Here is a 24,086-nt window from a genome sequence, read left to right as displayed (position 1 = left end):
AAACAAGGAGTAGTTAGTTACACATGAGGGAAATACAAAGTAGAAACACATATAGTTGCATTTTCATCTTCACTGCTAAGTATTTAAGTCTTTCCCCCTCCATTAAAAGAAAGAAAATTTGCTCAGTTCTCCAACAGTATTTGTACCATTTTTATTTGTAAAAATAACCATCTGAATGCATTGCAATAGTAGTTTACAGTTAGGGTTCTTCATTACATTAATACAGCATTCAGTAGTTGAAAAAGTTTCTAAACTGTGCTTGATAAGACTTAGGTTGAATTCCAAGTCATTCACTGAAGTAAGTCTTTTTCCTCATTTCATATGTGACATTTACCCAAGTCCTTAAACTTCAGTTTACAAAACCAAACAATACCAACAAAACCCCACTTAAACCATCAAACAATATTTTATATTGTTTGTTACAAATGTTATGCAAAATATAACACTGGCACCAGATTTGTATCACCATGGTTTGTAAAGATATATTGCACATGCTAAAGCATAAAATATAAGACAAAAACCTACAAAACATAAGATATTGGCTTTACTATGTAGACCACTGCATAAGAAACGCATAAAATTACATTTTGTACACACACTCAGATTGTCACTAGTTTAAAACGCCCTTTCCTATAACACTGACCTAAGGTTTACTTTTTGTGTAATAAGAAAGCATTTTCAGCACTGCAAAAATTATACATTATTCCTATAGAAATTTAGCATATTAATTTTCATTTCAATGCAGGTAGAACATATGAAAAGAAGAAACACTTTATACATTCAAAGAAGGTCTGAAATGAAAATTTACTGGTAATATATTGCTTCTGTAACACTCAAAAAAAAGACGAGTTTCACAAAACATTTCCATTATACACAAATATAAAAAGGCACTCTAATATTTCTTACATGACCAAGAATAAAAGTCACAAGTTTTTTTAAAATCATCCTCAAGATACATAACCAAGTTTCTCAACAGTACAATGGATAAACAATTCATTTCATGTGTTTGTTCTAATTCAATAATCTGGCAGTTGTTTACTGCATAAAAGTACCAAACACATTATGGTGCCCTTTTAGTAGCGATGAACGGAAATACCCTGAGCTATTTCACAGCAATTTCAGGCAGTCTGGAGGTTGTAACTCAGTATTTATGAGAGAGACTTGGGACCCCATCCTGCCGTGGATTCCACCTGCAGCTGTGGTTACAATACAGGATGAAACAATCCTGCTAATACAGCGGGGGCAGGCGGCTGCCCCTCCCCAGATACCCTTTGCTTGGTGCAGGCACAGAAGTCGTCCACGTACTGTAAATCGCAGGATCCAGGGTTAAGTGCAACAATTATGTTACGATTAACTCTACTCTTGTAAAAAGTCCACAGAAAGGCAAGGTGATAATTTACAAGAGTAAAATTATTCTCATCCTTAAATATCTGCCCTAAATTACAAATTTATTTCTACATGTGATAAATTATATTACAGATTAATGTACTAGCATACAAAAAAGGGATTCTGGTAACTCACGTGAGATGTGGGACAGGCCAATACTGAGTACTTCCAACTGTCTTGCTCATGACAGTTTTCCTCCTAAATAAACCATACTCAAAACATGACTTTCCCAATGCCCTTAAGATGCTAACAAATCATATGCTCCCATGATTTTTGGAATATTGCATTTTTACATCATTGTTAGTTTACAGAAAAGTTAAATCAGTAAAGTTTAGATTTGGTTCCTAGAAGGATCAAAGAAATTCAGTAATCACCTATGCTTCTATAATGTTGTGTACATCATGAAGAGGCAGCAGTTGTTGCACTACACAATTACCAGAGTTACGAGGTATTGCAAATATACAGAAATATTTTCAGTAACTCTGTATGGTAGCAAGTAAAAATACTGATTTTTTTAAAAAATGGCTGCTTAAAATAATACATCATCCTCTTTACAAAGAGGACTGGTTTTCTCCTAATGAAGCAACTTCATGTAGGATAGTGTAACTTTCTGTATTTCGGGGTGAGACTTCTAACTACTCCTGCTAAGGAGTCTACCTATATCTCTGGTTAAACAAAGGTTAAAAGGCTGATCCTGCTGTTAGACAGGTGGCAGCCATTTCCCATTCATGTATTTGTTTTCAATGCTATCATTCCACATTATAAAAAAAGCAGAATTTCAGATGTCTATTACTGAACAGACACCACTGAAAACTTTAACAATTGATCTCTCCTCTTATTTTCAGTGCTTAAAGTAAGGTGGTTATTGCTGTTCTGCAACTCTTAAAAGCAAAAATGTTGAAAAAAGTCAATCATAAAAATGTTATTCTGTGCTATTTCTGAGGAGGAAACCAGCTCTGTCGTTCTACTGCAGAAAATACAGAGTTGAGGGAAAAAGGAGTGTTCACCTTTAGAGACACTATCCTTGTGATTTTTTGTTGTAAACTTTGGAAATTTGTTCATGTTCAAGGAAACAATATTTAATTTTAGCAAGGCAAAATAAACTTAATACATATTTTTCTTAATTAAAGAACTGGAATCTGCCAATAGATTTTTTACAATTCAGTGGAACACAGCTAAAAACTGCAACTAAAATAAAAACCCTTACTTTCTATTTGCCCTGCCGAAAGCATGCACTGAGGAAGCTCGTCTCATCCTCCCAGCACAGATGTAGGCCTGCAGACAGCCTGAGTGCGAATCGCGGGAACTTTAACACCTTGACTCCATGCTGTATCACCTTTTCTCCTCTTTACTGTAGCTGTACAGTGTCCTCTCACTTGTCCAGCAAGGGGTTGGATCCCTTTCTTATGCTCTGAAATGGTGGAAGGTGTTTTGCTCTCTGCTTTTAAGCAGTATAGCCTGTGGACTTTATCTTTGCGTTCCATACAAGAAGGTGGGCACTCTCCAGAAGTGCATCAGCCCTTCCTTTTTCTACTCAGGCCATCAAGTCTTGCTTAGATTCACATTTCATTTCGCGTCATGTCAAATAGTATGCACAAACACTAACTAGGAGAACAAGCCATAGTTATTTTTCCTGGGCATTTGTTTCATTTCAAATAAATATAAACACATTTACATTAAAAGTAGATTAACATATTCTTTAGTCTGGAAAAAACAAACAACTGTGGTCAACACATCATCAGTTACAAATGTCAACTCAAAACCTGCATCATAAAATGTAAAATTCACTCAAGACTACTCATTACCTCAAAAGTTTATATCTTTATAGTTTAGAAAAACTACTTCATTGTATCACTCACATTTGAAGAAAAAATAAAAGTAGCAAAGTCTTCCGTTTAATTACTGAAGCATTTTGGTCCTCTTGGTACAGCTGGTTAGTTCATGATAGCTTTTTGTTTAGGTTTGTTTGCTTTTGTTTACAAAGTCTCATTCTTCCTTTTGTACATCTGTTGCAGACGAGGGTCGTGGTCCATTTGACCTAGAAACTTTGGCAGAAGGAGTAAACATATTCACAAAGTTGACATTGCTTTAAAAGCTGGTGACAATAGGCTTTTTTAGCATGTATCTCCGATCCCCCGCACGGTACACTGCTCTGTTTTCTGGTGTTTGGTATTTCAACTTTTGGTGTTATGCTTTCATTGCTTTACCTTTGCTCTGTTAACCCAAACACTGGCAAAAGTATTTTAAAATTCCGTACTGTTTACAGTAAAAATAAGTTATTTTAGCATAGAAAAGGAAAAATAAAATCAGTTTAAGTTGGCAAGTCATTATAAACTTTTACATACACCTTTGTCTACACCTGATTTTTTTTTTTTTTTTCTGATACTAGATTCATGGTTAATGGCTCAGGTGACAGAAGCATCTAATGACCCTAATTCTGTAGTGCAAATAAACCCTACATGTTTGTGCTGAATTGAAAAAAAAATAAGGGCCAAGTGGTTCCACTAATGTCCGTGAGAAAATCTGGTGAGACAAGCAGAATTTGGCCTTAAGAGTTTATCACTATAATTTTCTAATTGTGTGCTGCAACTAAGAACTGTAAAAAGTGCCTTCTGTAGGTTTAAGTGCTTAATACACGCAGAATGTAAAAGATTTTGTCTCCTGTAGAAAAGTAATACAGGCAGTTTTAAGATTTATAACTTTACCTTTGGTTTGTGTAAAAAAAGATCATCTAATTAACAGAGCCCCTGGCAGCAGGAAACAGACAAACAGAGGAAAGGGGTGATGCTCGAATCTATGAAGGCTACACTGGAAATACGTTCATGTAGTAAAGGTACAGCTAAAACATGTAAGAACTTTTTACAAACAGTTCTGTGTTTATTTGTGCTGTCAAAAAGAAAAAAAAGGCATTTTCTCTTTTTCTACCTAAAGTAAGAGGTAGAGACTTTCCACAGGGGCACTTAGGGCCTAAAGGAAACATGAAGAGGCTGAAAAGCTGCAGAACATTAATGGGAATACGGTCCAGTAAATCACTCTCACTTTGTTATTTAAAGGCTTGATTCTCATCAACGCTACAAAGTTTTCCAATACCTAATTGTCAAGAATAATAGTTAAAGAATATAGCTGTGGAATTTAAGCTGTTTAAAAAGATGGAAATAAAGCTCAAATGAAACAATAGTGAAAAAAAGGTTTTGAATACCAAAAGTCAAAATGTTTCAGAATCCGAATCATTTTCATTGTACCCATCCTCTGTTCCTATGTTATTACTCAAGGGCTTATTATAAGAGTTAATGCTACCCATACTGGAGCCATCGCAGAGATGTGTCCTGCCCAAATTGTCTTTTTTAAAACAAACGAAGTTGAAAGCCGTCATTGAACTGGAAGGAGAAAAAGGCATCATGGTAGCCAAAATGAGTGCCAGGCAGTCAGCCACGTCTTTGTTAGGAGCGCAAGCCAGGGCTGGCGTATGACCTGGGCACAAATGCAGACAAGGCAATGGTTAGTACTAAGGGTACTCAGAATGGCACTGAGCATTCCTCATATACATCTCTAGGTGACGTCATAAGCAGGAGATGTATGTTCAGTTACAATCATGCCAGGCAACAGGGGTATGTTACTTATTTTAAATTAGACATGCCGGGAAAATACACACTTTGTGGAGCATTTAAATCACTGTGACCACAACAAGCACTATTGTTTTAAAATCAGGCAGCAAACAGGCTTCACAATATGAATAAAAGCACTTGCTAAACAGGGTTCTACAGCACAGACATGATGAATACAGAACACGGGGAGTACAGCAACAGGGACAGAAACTGGCTTCAGTTTTGGTGCATATGAACGAGTCTCATTCTGAGAACAATGACTTTCATTAGAACATAAAAGATATTAGTTTAAAAACATTTTGAAGTAATAAGCAAATTATTTTAAAGACTGATCAGTTGAGTATCTACTCAACTCGGAAAGCAGTTTGTTTAGGAATTAAATTATGAGAGAAAAGAATTAGACCAGTGCACGTGGTACATGTGTAGCAGGTATGACTACGTGGATGTTTAGTTACACAAATTTACATTATTTTAGAAGAATGACTGTACTCAGAAAGCATGGCATACGCTTTAAATACAGTTAATATTCTACAGATGTCAGTAAAACAAAGAACTGTGGAGCTATTAAAAGTTTGTCTTTACTGCAGTATAACATGGCTCCTGTCCAAGCGCTGCCACTAAAGCAGCTCTTCACATATACAAATCTTGGAAGCCAGGATGCTGATTACACTTGCTGTCTATACATTTTGCAGGCTGCTGTGTAGTACTCCAGCACTTTCCAGCAAATCCTCCTTTGTACTAAGAGCAAACACATTCTTTTGAAGATGGCTATATCTTAAGTGCTGCAGCAATAGTAATCTGAGGCAATGACCGCTACTGGTATCCTACTGCCTCAGGTAAGCTGAGAACACCTGCAGTGTAGATGAGTGTGGCGGACAAATGTGAGTTGAGTTTTGTAGCAAACTACTCACATTTAAGCACTGACTGTAGTGAATGCGTACGCTAAATGGAATTTCCTCTTCCACCAAGTTCCAAGCATGAATATTCTTTAGAGTTGTACTTAGTATCTAAGATTGTACTTAAATTTCTCTCTTTCAACCCACGTATGCAGTTGTTCCTAGAAAAATTAAATGTGTATTGAATTTAAACTTAATTTTCACTTGTTACATATAGGCAAATTAGCTGGATCTGTATGAACAATTTTAATGATAAAAGCTGTGGTTAGAAGCTGGTCTGGTTCATTTTTCGGTCCCCTATCTCTAAAATGAGGTTAGGGTCAGATGACCTCAGTGGAACTCACTCATGCAAGTGTATCTAAGGTATAATTTGGTTAATAAGAAATACTCACAACTCAATTCTTTCATCCATAGATCTCAAACATCTTGCAATGATGAGTGAGTATTATTATGGTTACTTTACAGGTATGGGAAGATGGAGGTACCGAATTGTTACATTAATGCCATGAAGTCAGTATTGTAAGAAAGACCAGCTTATTTCAGGAGGACATTTTTGAAAATATTAACTATAGAAGCACAGCCTTCTGTGGGCTTTAGAATGTTTAGGGAAGGACTTCATTGAGATCTGAAACAAAATTATCAAATTTATTAACTAATTATGTATTTTATGAGGCAACAGTCATATACTTGCATCTTGCGTTAGGTCAGACAATTGGTAAGCACAGGCTTTGATCTCAGAATGAACTAGGACAGAATCAAACATATGATGATGGTTTTCTTCCTACCCATTAAAACATGCGCTGATTGAATGCATAATCCTTAATTCTTCTGCAAGGCGTCAGAATTATCCGGTGCCACTTGCATGTTTAGGAAATTCAAGTTACCACTGCACTCAAGCATTATAAAAGACTAGCTGTTGACAGTACATGCAAAATGAACAGTAAAAGGGACCACTGTGATGTTTAGAAAACATTTTTATATTAAAGAAAAATAAATAGTATCTTTTTTTTTTTAATAGGTACTCACACAGCTCATTGTCTGTTCTTGGAAGGATAAAAGCATCAATGATGTCTACCATCAGCTTTTAAGTCTGTTGCTTCAGTCGGTTGTAAAATTACCTGTTGGGTTCTACTGAAGATTGTCAAAGTATATTATTTACTTACCATTTTCATCTACTGCTAGGACACATGCCCCTTTGGCTAGCAACTCTTCAACCACCATCTTTAAGCCATTTCGTGCAGCAATATGGAGAGGTCTACAAAAACATAACTAAATTCAAATTCAGTTTAAAATAGACTTTCTTTAAAAAAGTTAGGTAACGCTTAAAGCATACCTAGCATCAGAAAGAGAATGTTTCCCTTTTCTGGATCATTAAAATTACATTGTAGACATTAAATTATATAACAGCCTTTAAAATAATCCTCATGTTCCACATCCATAAAACATATGTGCAAGACCTTTACATACACAGAGATTCCTTAATACTTTCCAGTCTAAAGGCTTTCTTTAAAAAGCTCTTGTTTTTCCACTGTTTGCAGCACACAGTTGACATTTAAAAGTAAAATTAATTTAAGACTGAAGAAATGCCTTTGTTCTATCCTTCATTCTGGCTACTACAGACTGTTCAAAGTTATTGTATTGCCTTTTTATCCTCGAATACTTGATTGCTAATCTCTGTTACCACAGAGCATCTGGAGATTAAACATAACCACTGGTTTGCTCCCTTCCTGGGCCAACACCCAGGACTACTGTTTGGGGACAGCTAGTGGGACAGAAAAAACAACTTCATATTGGAAGGGGGAAAAAACAGGCTAAGATGGAATGAATTCTTCTGCAAGCACTAGATGATCTGGCTCTTGAACTCGTGGCTGAATCTTCTGTAGGATTCTCCCATACCAGTCAAACAGTTGCAGCTGGAGTAAGACTATCAATGTTTCTAACTCTGATGATAATGTATGGTATGGATGGGAGTCACACATAAAATATCACCTAAAAAAGCTCTGAGAATTAAATGTACCACCTTAAGTCTAAATAAATTGTTTAGATTTAAGGTGAAGCTCAAAAAGCTAGGAAATGCCAGATGTGTACTTACACATTCACACGATTAATACATTTAATTAATTTTAATTAATTTTAATTAAGACATTTTGATATAGTCTTCAAATAAATGACCTCATATAGTTTTTCCGCCAGACCAGGTATAGATTTGGCATCAAAGGAATCAAAAATGAAAATGCAATATAAATCTGGTCTTTTCAAGGGTAAGCACTCAAAAAAATCAGAAATTAACTTTTTTGTTCTATGAAAAAATCTGAGACATGAATTGGAAATGCTAAATCGGAATCTCTGGTAAGTCAACTGAACTTGAGAGGATCAGGCTATACTTACGTCTGCAATGCATTATTTTTTGCATTAATAAGGCTCTGTTCTTGTATCTTGTCAAGTATTAACAAGGCACATTTTTCATGACCCTGTAGTTGGGAAAAAACCCCAAATAATGTTAATTTGCTGAGGAGTTTGAAATTAAGGCAAAAGAAATGCTACATATAAAAGTGAAATTTAATAACTCAATTTGCAATACAAACATGCTACTTGGCTATAAGGATGTATAGTACGTGAACTGTAGGAGCCTTAAAATGCCACTTACAAACTGCCACTGCTAGGATGCTTTAGCACATTTAGAAATGTAGACATTCACCTGTCTTTCAACCTTGCATTCATTAGATCTGAATTTGCCTCCTCAGCTTTCAGAGTTGACTGCTATTTCTCTTGAGAGAGTGTTTAATGGATTATTTACTGGAACTACATAGTAACATAGAAAGAGATAGTTTAACTCAGAAACTACTACTATACTTTCTGGGTCTTTAAATGTCTTTCTGTATTATTAAGCTACTACAAATTCCTCCAGTGTGAGAGCTCTAATAATGAAATTTTGGAAGTAATATAATCTGGGCCTTATTTCTGATACTGTTTCAGCACAGCAAGTCACAGGTGCTGAGCTACAGCCCTGGCAGGAGAACAGCTGCCTGAAGGACCCTGAGAATTCAGCAAGGCTCATGTGTTTGCAGGCACTGGAGTAATCCTATCACACTGGAATCCAGTCTGCGGATAGGAGCAAAGGAAAAGGCCCAGGAGAGGGAGTCCCATGGACATCTTTTCTTGCAGAAACAGCAGTATAGCAGCAGCAGCAATTGGAATTAAGAGGAAGAAAGGGTGGGGAAAGACACCATCAACAGCCTAATCAATGCCTCTGGTTTAACTGCTGCAGAGCATATGGGAAAATTCTGGGTTCCTTCCTCAGAAATTGGAGAATACAAAAAAAGAATAAATACCGTCCTCCCCCACCACTGAACCTGCGTTAAGCTATTTTACACTGAAGTTATTTGGTAAAATCTCAAAGGATTTTCCATTATTTCTCTTAGTTTCCCTTCCTTATGTTTCAGCTGTCATAAGAGGCATCCCTAATTCTCAGTTTACTAAACCTTGAAACAGACTTGAGAAAAAGCTTGCAACAATGCTCCCTTCCTCACCACAAGTTTGACCATCACATTTCCATTGCAGAAAAATTTTTAGGAGCATAAACACATACATACATACGGACTGTGAAGAGAATAGAAACATATAGAGGTCTTCAACTTACTTTACTGCTAGCCAAGTGCAAAGATGTATTCAACTCCTTATCTTTTAATGTCAGGTCAGCCTTGGCAACGTTCACCAAAAAGTCTGAGGTATAGAATAGAAATCAACAAACAAACCCAATGAGCAGACGAACATGTGAAAATAGAGGAAAAAATTTACTATTAAAATATACGTGTGCATACACATGCATACCCTGAGAACAACTGTGGATCCTGCTTTTGAGAGGACTAAGTGGATATCAAGAATTTAGGGTGCAGTCTATGCTGTTGAAGCTGGAGAAAAAGGAATTCAGTTAAGGCAATAAGACCCTAATTCTGTATGTCTATAGTATATAGTCTAGACTGGAAAAGCAGCAGCTGATAGCTGCCATTTCAAGAACAGGTCTTTCTCTAATAGAGCGGGGGAGAAAAAAAGGTTACACAATCTTTTTCACATGTGCAGTTTTACTGCTCCATAAAATCAAGGAAGAAAACAGGAGACTATAATTACTACTCCACTCATACCCTTTGTATTTTTCCTGTTTGTTAGGAGGAAATAATAATAACTCAAGCTTGTTATTGCTAATGTTCACCAAGACTGCTGAGAAACAATGACCGAGAAGAAAAAGATGGGTTTTTTACAGATGTAAAGGTAGCTTCTTAGACATCCACACAATTTATTTTTCTTCCTTAGTTTTCACAGGAGAAAAAAAATGAGTACCTATTTAGCATAGTAACTGCAGTAGCACTCACCCTTTGGGATGAACAGAGGCAAAGATGCACTTACCTACAGCACCTATGTGACCATTTTGAGCTGCCATCATGAGAGGTGTTTTCCCTGCGTGGTCCGCAGCATTGACTTGTGCGCTGTGACTCAGGAGGAGCTGGAGGCACTCCACGTGATCTGCGAAGGCTGCTGCGTGAAGGGGTGTTCTGTGGGGAAATAACACAAATACAGCTGTTGCTAAAGAATGACAATATTCCTGTTTACTTACTTTCTGAAATACGTTAAACAATATTTAGAGTCTCTGTCCTGGTGCAATATAAGCTTTAAAAAAAGGGAAGCATAAGGTGGATGTGATATTGTGGAGAATATCATATTAGCAGCACATTTATTTTAATGGAGCATAATACGTAATATGAAAAGCAGTACAATCCCTCATTCTTATTAATCTGATTTTGTTTTTTAACAAGCCTAAGATGGGAAGAACTATCAGAAAATAACAGATCCATTTAAAAAAAAAAAAAACAAAACCCCAAAACCTAAATAATTTTAAGATATAGTCAAAAATACTGCAGCAACAAGCTACAGTAACAGTATTACTATAAAAGGCAGAGGAATTCTATCCTCTTTGAATGTTATCAGTTTCCACAAGTCTGAGACACTAGAATTCGTTCGCTGTTTCCATATGGCATTTTGGGTCTGAAGTGTGACTAACAGAGATGAAAGATAGTTGGTACACAAGCCAGCTCGCAGTGTTACTTCAGGTTATGCTTACCAGTAAGGGTGAGGTGGTTTTACCCTTACAGGGGTAAGTAATCACCATTACTGAAGGTCTTGAATTTGTTTTAGTTAACAGAAACAATGAATATTCAATTTGTAGGATTTCAGCAATTTTGATTAAAAAATATATATATGCACACACACATAGTGAGATCATCAACGGGACAAATTAAGGATTTGGTGAATGCATATCTCTTGCTCTATCAGTATTATTTTGCTGCATATATATTTTGAGTTGTGTGCCCTGAGAATACTAACATGACTTTAAAGCTTTTAATGAAATACTTCTCTATATTTACATAATATCATTACATTTAGCACAGATAAATGTGTTCAAATATTTACAAAGAAAAGTGGTTCAGGGAAACAGCCTATAGTCATACCTGTTCTAAACAAAGAATATTATTTCTTTTGTATTTCTTTTAATACGCACTATGAACTTGAATACTTCATAGTATTCTTGCTTCAAGTGAGCCACCATTTAACTCTCTTGCAGTGTAAACTCCTGTCTGAAAGCGTCAGCATGACAAGTCTTAGCTCCACCATATGAGATGAGGATTAGTTCCAGAGGTTCAGAAAGAATTACAAAAAAAATACTAGACAGGCTCATGAAGATGAAATGCAATTTGTTTAAGAAACTATTACCTTCCTTTGTCATCTTTGCAATTGACAATGCTGGCATCAATGGCTCCGATGAGCAGTGATGCACAGTTTTCATGATCATTGATTCTGCCAAAGAAAAGACATTTTCAAAAAGGTAAAAAGTCTACATCTTTTCCCACTTTCCCATACTAATTCACTTCACATCCCATCAATATGTCTTATAGGTTATTTGTAAGTTACCCTAATATATCTTTGCCATAATGCTTTCAGTCACATTTCTGATTATTCATCATCTCTCCATTTATCCAAACTGCATCTGCGACTATGAATTTCAGTCTCTCAAGCAAAGCTAATCCTGCAATTTACTATGCACAAAGGTAATTGAAAGCACAGCACAAACCTAGGATTAAAACCTTAATACCTTAAAATCCTTTAGTCTAAATGTCAAACACACCTGGATCTGGAAAGCACTCAGTCATAGATGCCTATAAATAGGCATCTACAAATAGAAAGCTTTATTCTAATATTTTAGGTACCGAAGCCCACATTTTCCAGCTCACACATTTAATACTTTTCCTTGATGGATGTACTCAATTAATGCTCTTTCTGCTTATTGTGAATTTGCCTCTTGTCATTATGAAAGTGAACAGTGTTTAGTAACAGCATTGGACATATAGTATAGCTAACACACACCCACACTGGATTAACAGCTGTTTTCATTTTAAATTTGCATGCATTTTTAAGTTGCACACATTTTTAATGGGTTTGAGAATTATGTACTAGTTTAAAAGAATATAAATATTGAAAAAAAAGATTTCAAAGCCATCACTAGAAATTCGGATTTCAAATACTATGTTTCAGCCACAAATGATTTTATTTTAAGCAGAGTAAAAACAGTGCTTTATATAAGCTTTTATTTCTATAATATATTGGGGTTTTTATAATTTCAGAGTTTGATACATGACAAATTACTTTTCTGCCTTCCAATGTTATGGACTGTAGAAGGGAAGCCTACATGATAGTAATTCCTATCATTACTTCTGGAAGACATTCATTCTTCTAACAGAACATAGAATAGAATACAGTCATTCTAATTGTTGACAAAAATTAGGAAGGTTTGCATTTGTTTTTTCAGTGCTTAACTTCTTACTTTTCTGACAGCTTAGATGTTTTAATAAGCATGTTAGTTCCTACAAACTAAAATAACCTTGCATTTTTAAAAAAATGCATTTGTAATTAGGTTATAAAAACTTATGGTTTTGCTCTGTTAGAATCCTTCCCATATGAAAACATACTGCTTTCTCTGAATAAGGAATATGTATAAAATACATGCATGGAAGAATATGAATAACTCAGCCACCACCTTTTTGTTGTTCATAGGTAATATGAGAACTTTGGATACAGAGTCTGCCTCTATAACCCATCAGTCCCTTTGGCTAGGACCTGGGTAAGAAGTATCAAACTCTCAAGAGGAAAAACGACCACAGTGAATATCAATCTGGAAATCACTCATCTGAGGATGTCTTGGAAAAAATATGGCCTGCACAGAACACCATTCGAGCACGACATAGATTGTTGTTTCAAATCCTTCCTTCATTAAGGCTCTGTTCCAATTGCTAAAAAAGAATCGTCTTGATTCTGACAAATTTTTTAACTTTCAGCCATTGGGTTTCAAAGGAACCTCAAAAGCTCATACTTACACGGACCAAGGCACTATAGCCCAGGTCATGGCCTAAGAATGGAAGAGCTATGAAGTTCCAGCCTGTGTGAAGAAAAGGCATAGGTCTGTAGTTGTAAGCAAGGGAAAAGAAACTAGAAAGGGAGCAGAAATGCAGCTATTTAATTACAAGTCAGAATGACATCAAATAGCCTAAATGTATGAAATTTATGCAAAAATACTCTTTATTCTGCCACTTTTTCAGCAGAAGTAAAAGCACAATTTTGTGATCAGCTTTGAAATTATTTGCCCATGCAAGTAACAAAAACAACCAAAAACCCACAAAAAAACCCAAACCACAACTTTTCTTCTCATACTGCTACTTTTTCCAGACATATCCTAAAGCATTTGGTACCGGACATTTCTACTTACACGGCACAGTGCAATGGAGAGAAGCTATTACCATAGAATGTGCGGAAAAACTTTTGTTCCAATAGTACCTCTATGCAGTTTTCATGACCTATAACAGATCAGACATTTCACAGTGTTGCACAAAGCAAGTAATTAACTTGATTCATATTAGGCTTATACAGATTAGAATTTAACATGAAGTTCAAAGCTGAACACAATGTGTATATAAGCTCTTATGTGATAAAGTTATAAACATTTTTTTTAATGGCAGCAGCAGGATAGGTCCAGGTTAATATGAGCACTTACTGAAAAAAAGGAAAGGAAAAAAAAGTCTCTCTTTTATGTGATATTATGTATGTTGCCTTACACATCTCCAAAGATGGTCTTAAATGATGGCATTAGGAAGCTTTATCCTTATATTAAGTAACAAGTTCAGATTATCCAGTTTAGAATAATCGGTTCAGTTCAGAATGTCCATCTATCCACGTGGTCTCTTGCATCAATAAGTAAGAAGGTGACACCTCAGAGGAGTATTCCTGGCCCCACAGAAATCATTGAGAATTTCATCACTGACGTCAGTAAAACCAGAATTTCACCCTGGCCTCCTGTGACTGGGAGCAAATGAGCTGCAAAGCCACTGGGAAGTATTGCTGGAATTTCCCTGGCTTCCAAACTGAAGGGTGAACACAGCAAATGCTAACTACAGAGAGCAAGCAGAGGAGAGATGATTTGCCTCTTCATTTCAAGCTTCTCAAAGTGTTAGGCTGCTTTGTTATCACATTTCCCTAATACTGAGGCCACATTTGAACTTGGCAGAAGTCCACAGGGAGAAACTTACCATTGTAACAAGCCCAGTGCAGCGGTGTATAACCTTGATTATCTTTCAAACTGCAGTCTTCCTCTGAAAGTGCTATCTGCAGTAATTCACTCAGCCAAGTGGCATGACCCCGAGCTGCTGCAAAGTGCAGAGGTGTTCTGCCTCTGGCGTCTTTACATAAAATAGATACTTCTTTTTCTAACAGCATCTGAACACACTCTTCATGCCCAGTCATAATCTGATAACAGAGAAATCAGTAAAGAAGTTGACATAATACACATGCTTGCCCAGGAAACATGGAATATGATTGATGCCCGTGAACATGAAACGGCCTGGATGGGGTTCAGAAGGCAGAGATGAAAGATGATCTATGATTCCATGAAAGCTCCTTTGCTCCCATGACTACCTATGATAATTAGTACACTGAAATGTATTTGGTGCTGTCTTGCAAAGGCATTGATTCCTAGCCTGTGGAGGAGACTCCCCTAAGTGAGGCACAAAAGCAAGGAGTTTAAGGAAACAGATGAACAAGGGGTGAGGTTCAGAAAACCAGAGTCTGGCTTCTCAAAACCATGTATGAATGTGAAAGAAGAACTGAGGGGAAAAAAAAAGGATCAAGAGTATAATCAGAAATAGGAAAAGCTCCTTTAACAGCTGGCCAGCTACTATCAGTGACCTCTGTATCACACATCAGCTACCTTTGGTATCTTGGTCATGTTTATATATTGCTTATCAACACAGAACAGAAATTTTACGCCACAGCTTTTATTACAGACATATGTTGGTCTCCTAAGCTGAACTGCTCCCTGCAGTTACCATAGAGTTCTGTATAAATATCATCTCTTGCATCACATTGGGTAAGAAGCAGACTCCTAGAAAAGATCAGATCTGCCTCAAGTTTCACTGCCTCCAGACCAAAACATACAGCTTGCTTACTTACACCATCCTCCTCAAGAAAAATGAAAATAACTGCTGGGCAGTTCTTCTAAAGAAATTGTTTTCATAAGGTGCTCCATTATATGAATACTGTCTGCCATTGTAAAGTGTCTAGAGCCAAGAAAAATTGGTCTAATTGGTATTTTATCTAATTCATTAAAGTGAATGTAAAATAAAGTCAAAAGCAGGCCATTACTGAGAGTAGATCTGTCCTGCTTTTTACCTCATTGACTGTGCTTGCTCAGGTTTCCAATCATTTACAGTATTCCCTATATTCAATATCCCTGTATTTATCAGTGAGTTGTAGTCACAGTAAAACAAATAATTAAGGATCATAAAAATTAAGTCACCCCTCGATGTAAAGCTGTGCATCCCAGGAGATCAGCTGCATCTACAGATGCTTCTTTTTCAAGTAATAAAGAAACAGCATCAATGTGCCCATATGCCACTGCAAGCATTAGTGGGGTTCTAGAAAAAACAAGAACAAACCAGTCACAGCTGTAAAATGACATACTACTTGCCAGTGCTAAGTTATAGGAATAGAGAAATCAGGAAGCCTTGCATTTCTCTCCATTCCTACACACAAACCTGTTTCTTTCACTGTACTCATCTATATAACACATAAGTGAAGACTTTTTGTATTAAATTATTAAGATCTTTAACACCCAACTACCGTGACCAAAAAAGAAACAAACTCGTCTGTAAGCAGTTTACAGAGCAACATAATTCAAGACAATCTGTTCTCTTAATAACCTACAATTATTGTCACCTCCAGCGAGACATGGGCTTTACAATACCCAAGTGTTACGAATGTTACCAAGATGACAACCGCACAAAACATTGGTTTGGCAAATGCTGCGCAATTGCTTAAACGGGATGAAGGGACATGAGGAAACTATTCAAGCCAAAACTTGGACTAACATATCTTCCGTTTTTTTCCTGAAAGGGATCTATTCTTCTTCCATTTTTAGATAAGGCTAATACCATTTACAATTATATGTACATTCAGATGTGTGCCAGGCACCCCAAATGAGTTTTTTTAAACCATTCACATTTTCACTTCAAAAATATACTTTATTCTCCCTCTATAACTGTCATTTAATGAGAAGTAAAATTTTTGTAGGGACATGTCAGGTTCATGTGTCACCTCAAGTAAACATTCTGTCTCACTGCACCAGCCTAATACACCAACTAAACCCTGAAATAGCAATGTTTTAGAAATAAAAAGACTCTCTACAGAAACATCTCAGGGGCTTGTTTTTATTGAATCTGGCCCTCAGCATCTATGAAGAATTGTTTAAAGTATGAAGTAAAGGCTAAGATTAATGAATAATCCTTTCCACCTGGGTTAGATCAACTGAATGTGTACTTTGTAATCTCTGCCAAATTCTATAAGGAAAAGTGCAGGAAATACAGTATTTCTAATAAATGCCTTTTTTTCTTTTTTTCCCAGAAATCTGAGATGCTATTTGAATCACAGAGCTAAAAGAAAACCATCACAAGGAAAACTTACTGTCCTTTGGCGTCTGTCACGTCAGGGTTGTCTGCAACTTCTAGCAACAATCGTAAACAAGGTGTATGGCCATTAATGACTATAAAGAAAAAAACCAGATGTTTAATTAAAATTTGCTTAATTTCAGACACTTTTCCATTGGAATGCTTACAGATAAAGAATTACCTTATAAACAAGGAAAATATTCCACAGTATAAGAAATTAACATTCCCACAATTTTCATTTAACTCATGCCAATGAAATGGTGATGTCTTTTTTTCCCCCTGACCTCAGAAAGACGGGGATTAGTTCTCTTACATACAAAAATCCCAAATGAGTAAAACAGAAATCGTGATTTTCACTACTGAAATATCTACTGAACCAGACAGCATTTCAAAATCCCTCAGAGCGAGTGGGCAGACAAGGCTTTCTGCAATCAGATTTGGAATGCAATAAGAAGTATGTCAGCAAGGTTCATTAATTTTGTGTGCACTGTACAAGCAAGTTCTTCAGTGCTGCTATGAAAAAAGCTTCTGCAAAGAATGACCAATGATAAGAATGTCATATTCATAACAGCACATAGCACCAGAAACAGGAAGTCCTTTGGGGTTTTTCCAGATTTTCTAGTTTAATGTTATGGGAAGCCACAGCTGATTCTCAAAAATGGGGTTTCCTTTCTAAAACGTAACCCATTCCTGTTGGAAAACAGCTCTGAGTTATTACATTTTGGATGGCCTGACACTGGAAACTCATCTGTGTGTCAGCTGGCTTAAAGGCTTCATGCAACTCATGGGATGAAGAGAACAGTATTTTCTTGTTTGAAAAACAATAATTCCTTATACTCAGTAGATCTAGATTGTGTTCTTATTACAGCAAGTCATGCATTCACACTGCCTACACCCTGTGGGCTGAGGCAAAACCGTTGGACACCACCTATGTCACATCATTCTGGCAGAGAAATGGGCAGACATCATCACATTTAAATCACTCATCCAAAAATAATCTTAGTTGCTCTACTCAGAAAAATAAAAGACATTTTTAGTTATTTACCACTAAGGAATGCCATATACATAACATGTAAACAGCTTTGTGGGGCTGATGAGTCACTGGCTTGGGGGGGGGGGGGGGGAATCTGTTCTTTCTCCCAGCAGCCAGAAGAGAAATCATAACTTGTTCACACTGATGCCTGAAGAGGATTTTGGTAAATGAGTTTTAGAACAGATACTCCCAGAAACTCTTAGGAGCTGACCCAGCAATTGCTAAGTATTACAGACCCTGCAGGGAACATTAGTTTTGCCAGCAGAGCTACAACACTAACACTAGGGGAACATTTGCAATGGATTCCCCAAGCTAGCCAGAGGAAAGACTGATGATGGTAATAAAATTCTACAGAGAGCGTATAATTTAGGCTAAGGAAATTCTCCATATTATGAGGTCAGAGGAAGTCTATCCCCTGAGTGAGAGAGACACAAAAAAGAAATACTTCATTAGGTGATTTCTCTACTGAAGTTACAAATCCCTTTACTGAATGGAGCTCTGCAGAATCCTGTCATCCAACCCACCACTTCAGGTCCCCATAATTGTTGTGTTCTGCAGTTGTGCTTGTGTAATTAGAAGGAATGAAGGCAAACACGTTTAAGGGGATGGGCACACACGCCTTCTTGTTTCTTTCCAGTGCACAGGAAGCACATGCAAGTATTCGCTTTTGTGTGTGCAAATGCGCACTGTCAGTCAAAGGATTAATTCAGCAAGAACTCTGATTTCTCAAAATATGCCAATTTATGTGTTGCATTGCAAATTAAAAAAAAAAGCTGGATACTGCAGTGGCACCATGCAGAGTTTCCGATAGCTGGCATCTTTCTTTGCTAAAATACTCCTAAACAAAATGTACTGTTACAAAACAGCACAATAAAGCCATCAGATTGCAAGTGGCTTTTCATAATAGTTGGAGATGGAAGCTTTATCCCAGAGCTAATTTCTACACGCCTCTGCATAGCTCTTGATCTAAATGTTGTCTTTATGGGTATTTACCCAAAGTGCACTTACACCCCATTTTAAAGCCTCCAAATTAATGACAGTGATAAATTTGAACTCTTAGTAAAGGAAATAGTCAACCTGTGTGTACAGTATTTTCCCTTCTTAAGGTACATGTTTTCTTTAGTGTCTCATCCCTGTGGGTAGGGCTTTCTTGCTTCTTGCCCTTCCCCCCCCTCTTTTTTCAATACAAACCTAACTTATTTTGTTTCACTGCAGATTTAAAGAACATTTTGCTTGTATGCCTGGAAGATTTTTTTTTTAATGTGTTTTTTTTTTGAAGGAAAAAAAAATATCACGGGCTAGGAAAGTCTACAATGGATGTTCTTACCGGTTTTACATGGAAGACACTCATACTACAGTGATGGGGGCAATTAAAAAAGAAATTAAAATAGGGAAAAAAGCCCCACAATCAGAATTTGTCTGAAGGTAAGAAATGTACATGTTAAAATAACACCTTCTGTTCAACAAATCTACTCAATTCTATTCAACAAATCTATTCCACAAATCCATATTAAGCCAGAGCTGCAAAAAAACTATGGCTGTTACCATTTACCTTTCTCAGTACTGCAGAACCCTTGCAATTCAGCTGTGGCAAGAAACCTATGTCACTATAATCAGATTTTTAAATAAATGCAAAATCAGTACCAAAGTCACACATTGCTCATCATCAGACCCCAAGCTATGTTTGAAGTGACTATAGGAAAGCTCTTGACCAACACAGCTCCAGTTTTGTGGTGGCACTGATCTTGATTTAAATTAATTTAACCAACAGTTTTAACAGGGTGAGGATCAGCTGGATTCACTACTTTGTTTTTATCAAAAAAAACCCCTCTCACTGTATTCTGGTCTCAAACTTCTGATATGTAAGCTCTGGTAGCACATCTCTATATCATTAGTTAATTGTGGGGAGTAATGTACTCAGTTCTGATGCAAAATTTAAGAAAGCAGAAAGAATTTTTTAGTATGCTGTGAAGCTCTATTATGTACATTTTCTTCAGTACTGAACACAAAATTGATAACAGTCTATTTGACCTTATGCTTCCTGGTTGCACTTATATGATCACACACAGAGAACAAACTGTACTACAGGATATATATGCATTTTAATCTAAGCAAAATTAAAAGATAATCAGAAACACAATTAACTCTGGCCCTGAAAACAATTGTTATCCAATGAAGTTGGATTAGGACTGGTACTGTTTAATGTCTTCATCAATGACATAGACAGTGGGATCGAGTGCACCCTCAGCAAGTTTGCAGACAACACCAAGCTGAGCAGTGCAGCTGACACACCAGAAGGACGGGATGTCATCCAGAGAGACCTGGACAAGCTGGAGAGGTGGGCCTGTGAGAACCTCATAAGGTTCAATAAGGCCAAGTGCAAGGTCCTACACCTGGGTCAGGGCAACCCCCATTATCAATACAGGCTTGGGGATGAAGGGATTGAGAGCAGCCCTGCAGAGAAGGGCCCCTCAGAGAAAGATCAGTACCCCTATACTGGTGAACGAAAAGCTGGACATGAGCCAACAATATGCACTCGCAGCCCAGAAGGCCAACCGTATCTTGGGCTGCATCAAAAGCAGCGTGGCCACCAGGTTGAGGAAGGTGATTGTGCCCCTCCTCTCTGGTCTGCTGAGCCCCACCTGCAGTGCTGCATCCAGCTCTGGAGCCCTCAGCACAGAAAGGACATGGAGCTGTTAGAGTGGCTCCAGAGGAGGCACACAAAAATGATCCAAGGACTGGAGCACCTCTCCTATGAATAAAGGCTGAGAGAGTTGGGGCTGTTCAGCCTGGAGAAGAGAAGGGTCCGAGGGAAGACCTTATTGTGGGGCCTTTCAGTACTTAAAGGGGGCCTATAGGAAGGACAGGGGCAATCTCTTTGGCAAGGCCTGTTGTGACAGGACAAGAGGTAATGGTTTTAAACTAAAGCAGTGTAGATTTAGACTGGATATAAGGAAAAACTTTTTTACTATGAGGGTGGTAAAACACTGGAACAGGTTTCCCAGAGAGGTGGTAGATGCCCCATCCCTAGAAGCATTAAAGGTCAGGCTGGACGGGGCTCTGAGCAACCTGATCTAGTTGAAGATGTTCCTGCTCACTGCAGGGGGGTTGGACTAGACAACCTCTAAAGGTCCCTTCCAACCTAAACCATTCTATGAATCTATTCTACGAATCTAATTCTATGAAGTATTAATTTTACTTCCCACTAGAGGTCACTACTATGCTGTACTGAGCCCCTCAATGAACAGCCAGAGGAGCAACGTTCCCTTTGGCACCCCCGTGTATTTATCTGACAGGTATGTATTAAATAATAACCTTTAAATAAATGGCAAATTCTACATTTTCCAGTTAATTATGCACGCTGCATAATTAACATTCAGCACGTGAGGAATGGAGCAGACTCCCAGCAACAGCAAGTTCACAAGCTAGCTTAGGAGGAGGATAATGTCCAAAAGGGGATGAACTTCTGTGGTGTTGTCCCTGCAAAAGGTTGAAAGTTTGAAACACCAGGATAATTTAATCACCAATGAGAGCCTACCTGTATTTTCAACCTTTCTTCCTTAGGAGAAGCAGTGAGACAAGTGTTCTCTCTTCCCCTGAATTTTTGGCTGAGGAACCATTAAGAGAAGGTATCGTAGGGGAAACATCGGTCATCTTAAAGAGTAGGTGGTAGTAGAGAGGTAAGGTAAAGTAGAGGCAAGCAGGTAAAGGCAGAGCAGTAGTAGTGTAGAAAAATATGGGATTCTGTGTGAGGGAGGACTGAACCATTGGGACAGAGGGGAAAAAGACAAAGAAAATGAAAGATAAGAGGTAACTGTAGGACCTCACAAACAAGCAGCAGTCCTCAGTACAAGACAAAATCTCCTTCCATTTAGAAACGTGCATAGGGATAGTAGGTAGGTAAAGGTAACTGCTTCTGTGTTGTAGCGTTTATACCACAAGCATAACATAAGATCACACTCACCTGAGGCGTGGAGGGGTGTCCTTTTGGTGACATTGTCTTTTACAGTGACAGAAGCACCTTGGCTGATGAGAGCTTCCACACACTCTGCATGTCCTTTAAAAGCAGCCAGGTCCAAAGCAGTGCGTCCCTTCTCGTCCTTAATATCCAGATCTACCAGAGATTGGAGAAGTACTTCCAAGGCTTGGTGATGACCGTTATAGGCCTAGAAATACAAAATGAGTCATGTAAAGAACACAACTCTTGCCCTTCAAACACTGTCACATAAAACATTAATAAAATCCATCATTATCACAGCTGCCTGAACATAGTACAAATGACATCATTTTCTTGAGTCCTTATGACTCTCTCTTCAACTTGAAACGATTTTCCCAAATTACAGTGTAGCCACACTAAAAAAACTCCTAGTGTTTAGGAACAGAAATTATGACTGTTGATTTGCCTTAACCTTCCAATACAACCCAAGGTGTGGAATTTCAGGCAATAATTTGTCAATTCAGCAATGGTGAATCAACAATTCATTTTTCACATTCTACAGTATCTTTCAGATAAATGTTTGCTTCAGAACCTAGATTCAGTAGTGATGCTGGTCAGAGGTTTCATGGATTATCACCTCCTAACCAGGTGCTAAATTCAACACACCTGCTGGTCTCCAACTAAACGAAAGCCATTCTCAAACCACATTTTTGTGCAAATACAAACACAAACTTGACCTGCTGTTTATAGCTGATGCTTCATGGAGTACTCCTGCCAGTAGGATCATTTGGTAGAATAGCTACAGTGGACAAGTAGATGCACTTCCAGACCTACAGCCACATTTGCGCCAACTGCACAAACACAGGTGACATTGCAAAAACCCAGTGGATAGCCCCAGAAACTGGAAACGTTTCATTCAGCTTTGTAGGGACCACCCTCCCCTCCTTACTGTCAGATTCATAGAGAACATCCTGTTATTTATACATGAAACTTATAATTAGTATTACCAGAGTTGAAGCAATTAATGAAAACAGAAGAGAAATGCAAACATGAAGGAACCAAAGAGCCACTATATTTCAAAGTTAAGTAGTGGTGGCAGCACCATTGTCAGAAGTTCAAAAGAACAGGACAGTGCAGGGAACAAACAGTTGTTTCCCTGTTAGACCAAGGCAACTACTATAGGAAAGCAAAGGCAAAAGCAGAAAAAGAAAACCAATGGGAGTTAGGGCACAGGGAACCCATATCTCAGAAAATACTCTGAAGAGTTGTCAGCTTTTCTTCTTCATGACAATTTTACTTAGAAAACAACTAGCAACAGCCTGATCTTTGACACAATATGAGGTATCTATCTTGAAGGTGCCATGCAGACTGTCTAGCCCATCCTCTCCTTGAAAGGATAAAAATGGTGACTTTTTATTCCTGTTAGTTTGCCTTGTGCAGTGATTTACTCAACTATCACCATAACCATGCACCATAGCCTCAGAGAATGGCAGGTCAGTATTTTGTTGGCTGCTAGTCTACCCCTTCTTTCTAAATCCAGTTTCCATTCTAGGGTCAAACATCTGTAAGCAGAGGCCTTGGCCACTGCACCTTATCAGCCATTTGACAGGACTTCATGTTTTGGTGTAGGCTGCTCCTTTCTGGATCCATGTGTGGAGACACTTGTGTGGACACTGCTAGACCTGGGTGAGGATGACTGCAGGCATCCCGGTATATGGGAAGGTTTGAAACAAATGTTGGAGACACTCCTGGATAGCTGTAATTGAACTGTGAAACAGTGATGTTTCATGTAAGCTTTTTTAATTTTAAACTATGGGTTTGGGATGTCTTAGGTGAATGAACTGCTGTTAACCAGCAACAGATACAAGAGGGAGAGCCACTGGCAGTGTCCTTGCAAGGATCCTATCCACGAGGGACCACAGAGGAAATGAGTTTGCTGCCTGGCCAGCTGCCGGGCAAGTCCCTTCCCAGAACAGGAATTTGTGTTGGTCATAGTGCAGGCTGTAACTCCTCTTTGGGCTTGGGTGAGACACTCTCCTTCCTGCAGTCTTCAAATTGCAGAAAAAAAGATGGGGGAAGGGTTCAGTGACAAACTCAGTCTTTTAACCCAACTGTTTTGGTTCTTGTTCCCTCAGATTACATGTGGATAGTTCAAATGTCAGGTCAGAGCTGTTCTGGCTGACTGGG

The 24,086-nt window shown here is 37.8% G+C and overlaps 1 protein-coding gene and 1 long non-coding RNA gene across 7 annotated transcripts in view; one reads left to right on the top strand and one right to left on the bottom strand.

Moving 5' to 3' along the window:
- Window positions 1-126: 126 nt before the first annotated feature.
- The window catches only part of ANKRD44 (ankyrin repeat domain 44), a 146,874-nt gene continuing 122,914 nt past the window's right edge, over window positions 127-24,086 (bottom strand). For 4 of the 6 annotated variants that reach the window (XM_064451956.1, XM_064451954.1, XM_064451958.1 and 1 more), the window contains exons 18-28: window positions 21,927-22,128; window positions 16,946-17,024; window positions 15,783-15,900; window positions 14,518-14,734; window positions 13,701-13,788; window positions 11,654-11,737; window positions 10,292-10,437; window positions 9,528-9,610; window positions 8,276-8,358; window positions 7,051-7,142; window positions 127-4,857 (exon numbers count right to left, since the gene is read on the bottom strand). In XM_064451956.1, the coding sequence (XP_064308026.1) occupies window positions 4,592-4,857; window positions 7,051-7,142; window positions 8,276-8,358; window positions 9,528-9,610; window positions 10,292-10,437; window positions 11,654-11,737; window positions 13,701-13,788; window positions 14,518-14,734; window positions 15,783-15,900; window positions 16,946-17,024; window positions 21,927-22,128 (1,458 nt within the window). In that variant the 3' untranslated portion in view covers window positions 127-4,591. The remainder of the gene's footprint in view (window positions 4,858-7,050; window positions 7,143-8,275; window positions 8,359-9,527; window positions 9,611-10,291; window positions 10,438-11,653; window positions 11,738-13,700; window positions 13,789-14,517; window positions 14,735-15,782; window positions 15,901-16,945; window positions 17,025-21,926; window positions 22,129-24,086) is intronic. The other 2 variants (XM_064451959.1, XM_064451960.1) reach the window with 1 other exon arrangement.
- On the top strand, window positions 8,715-16,952 carry LOC135313401 (uncharacterized). Its single transcript, XR_010373042.1, has 3 exons — window positions 8,715-9,100; window positions 12,992-13,058; window positions 16,886-16,952. It is a non-coding gene; the product is annotated as an uncharacterized LOC135313401 (long non-coding RNA).

This window comes from Phalacrocorax carbo, chromosome 5 (genome assembly GCF_963921805.1).
Source record: "Phalacrocorax carbo chromosome 5, bPhaCar2.1, whole genome shotgun sequence".
In the NCBI taxonomy this organism is placed as follows: domain Eukaryota; kingdom Metazoa; phylum Chordata; class Aves; order Suliformes; family Phalacrocoracidae; genus Phalacrocorax; species Phalacrocorax carbo.
The sequence above is the reverse complement of the archived record's forward strand: the minus strand, read 5'-3'. Positions and strand labels throughout refer to the sequence as shown.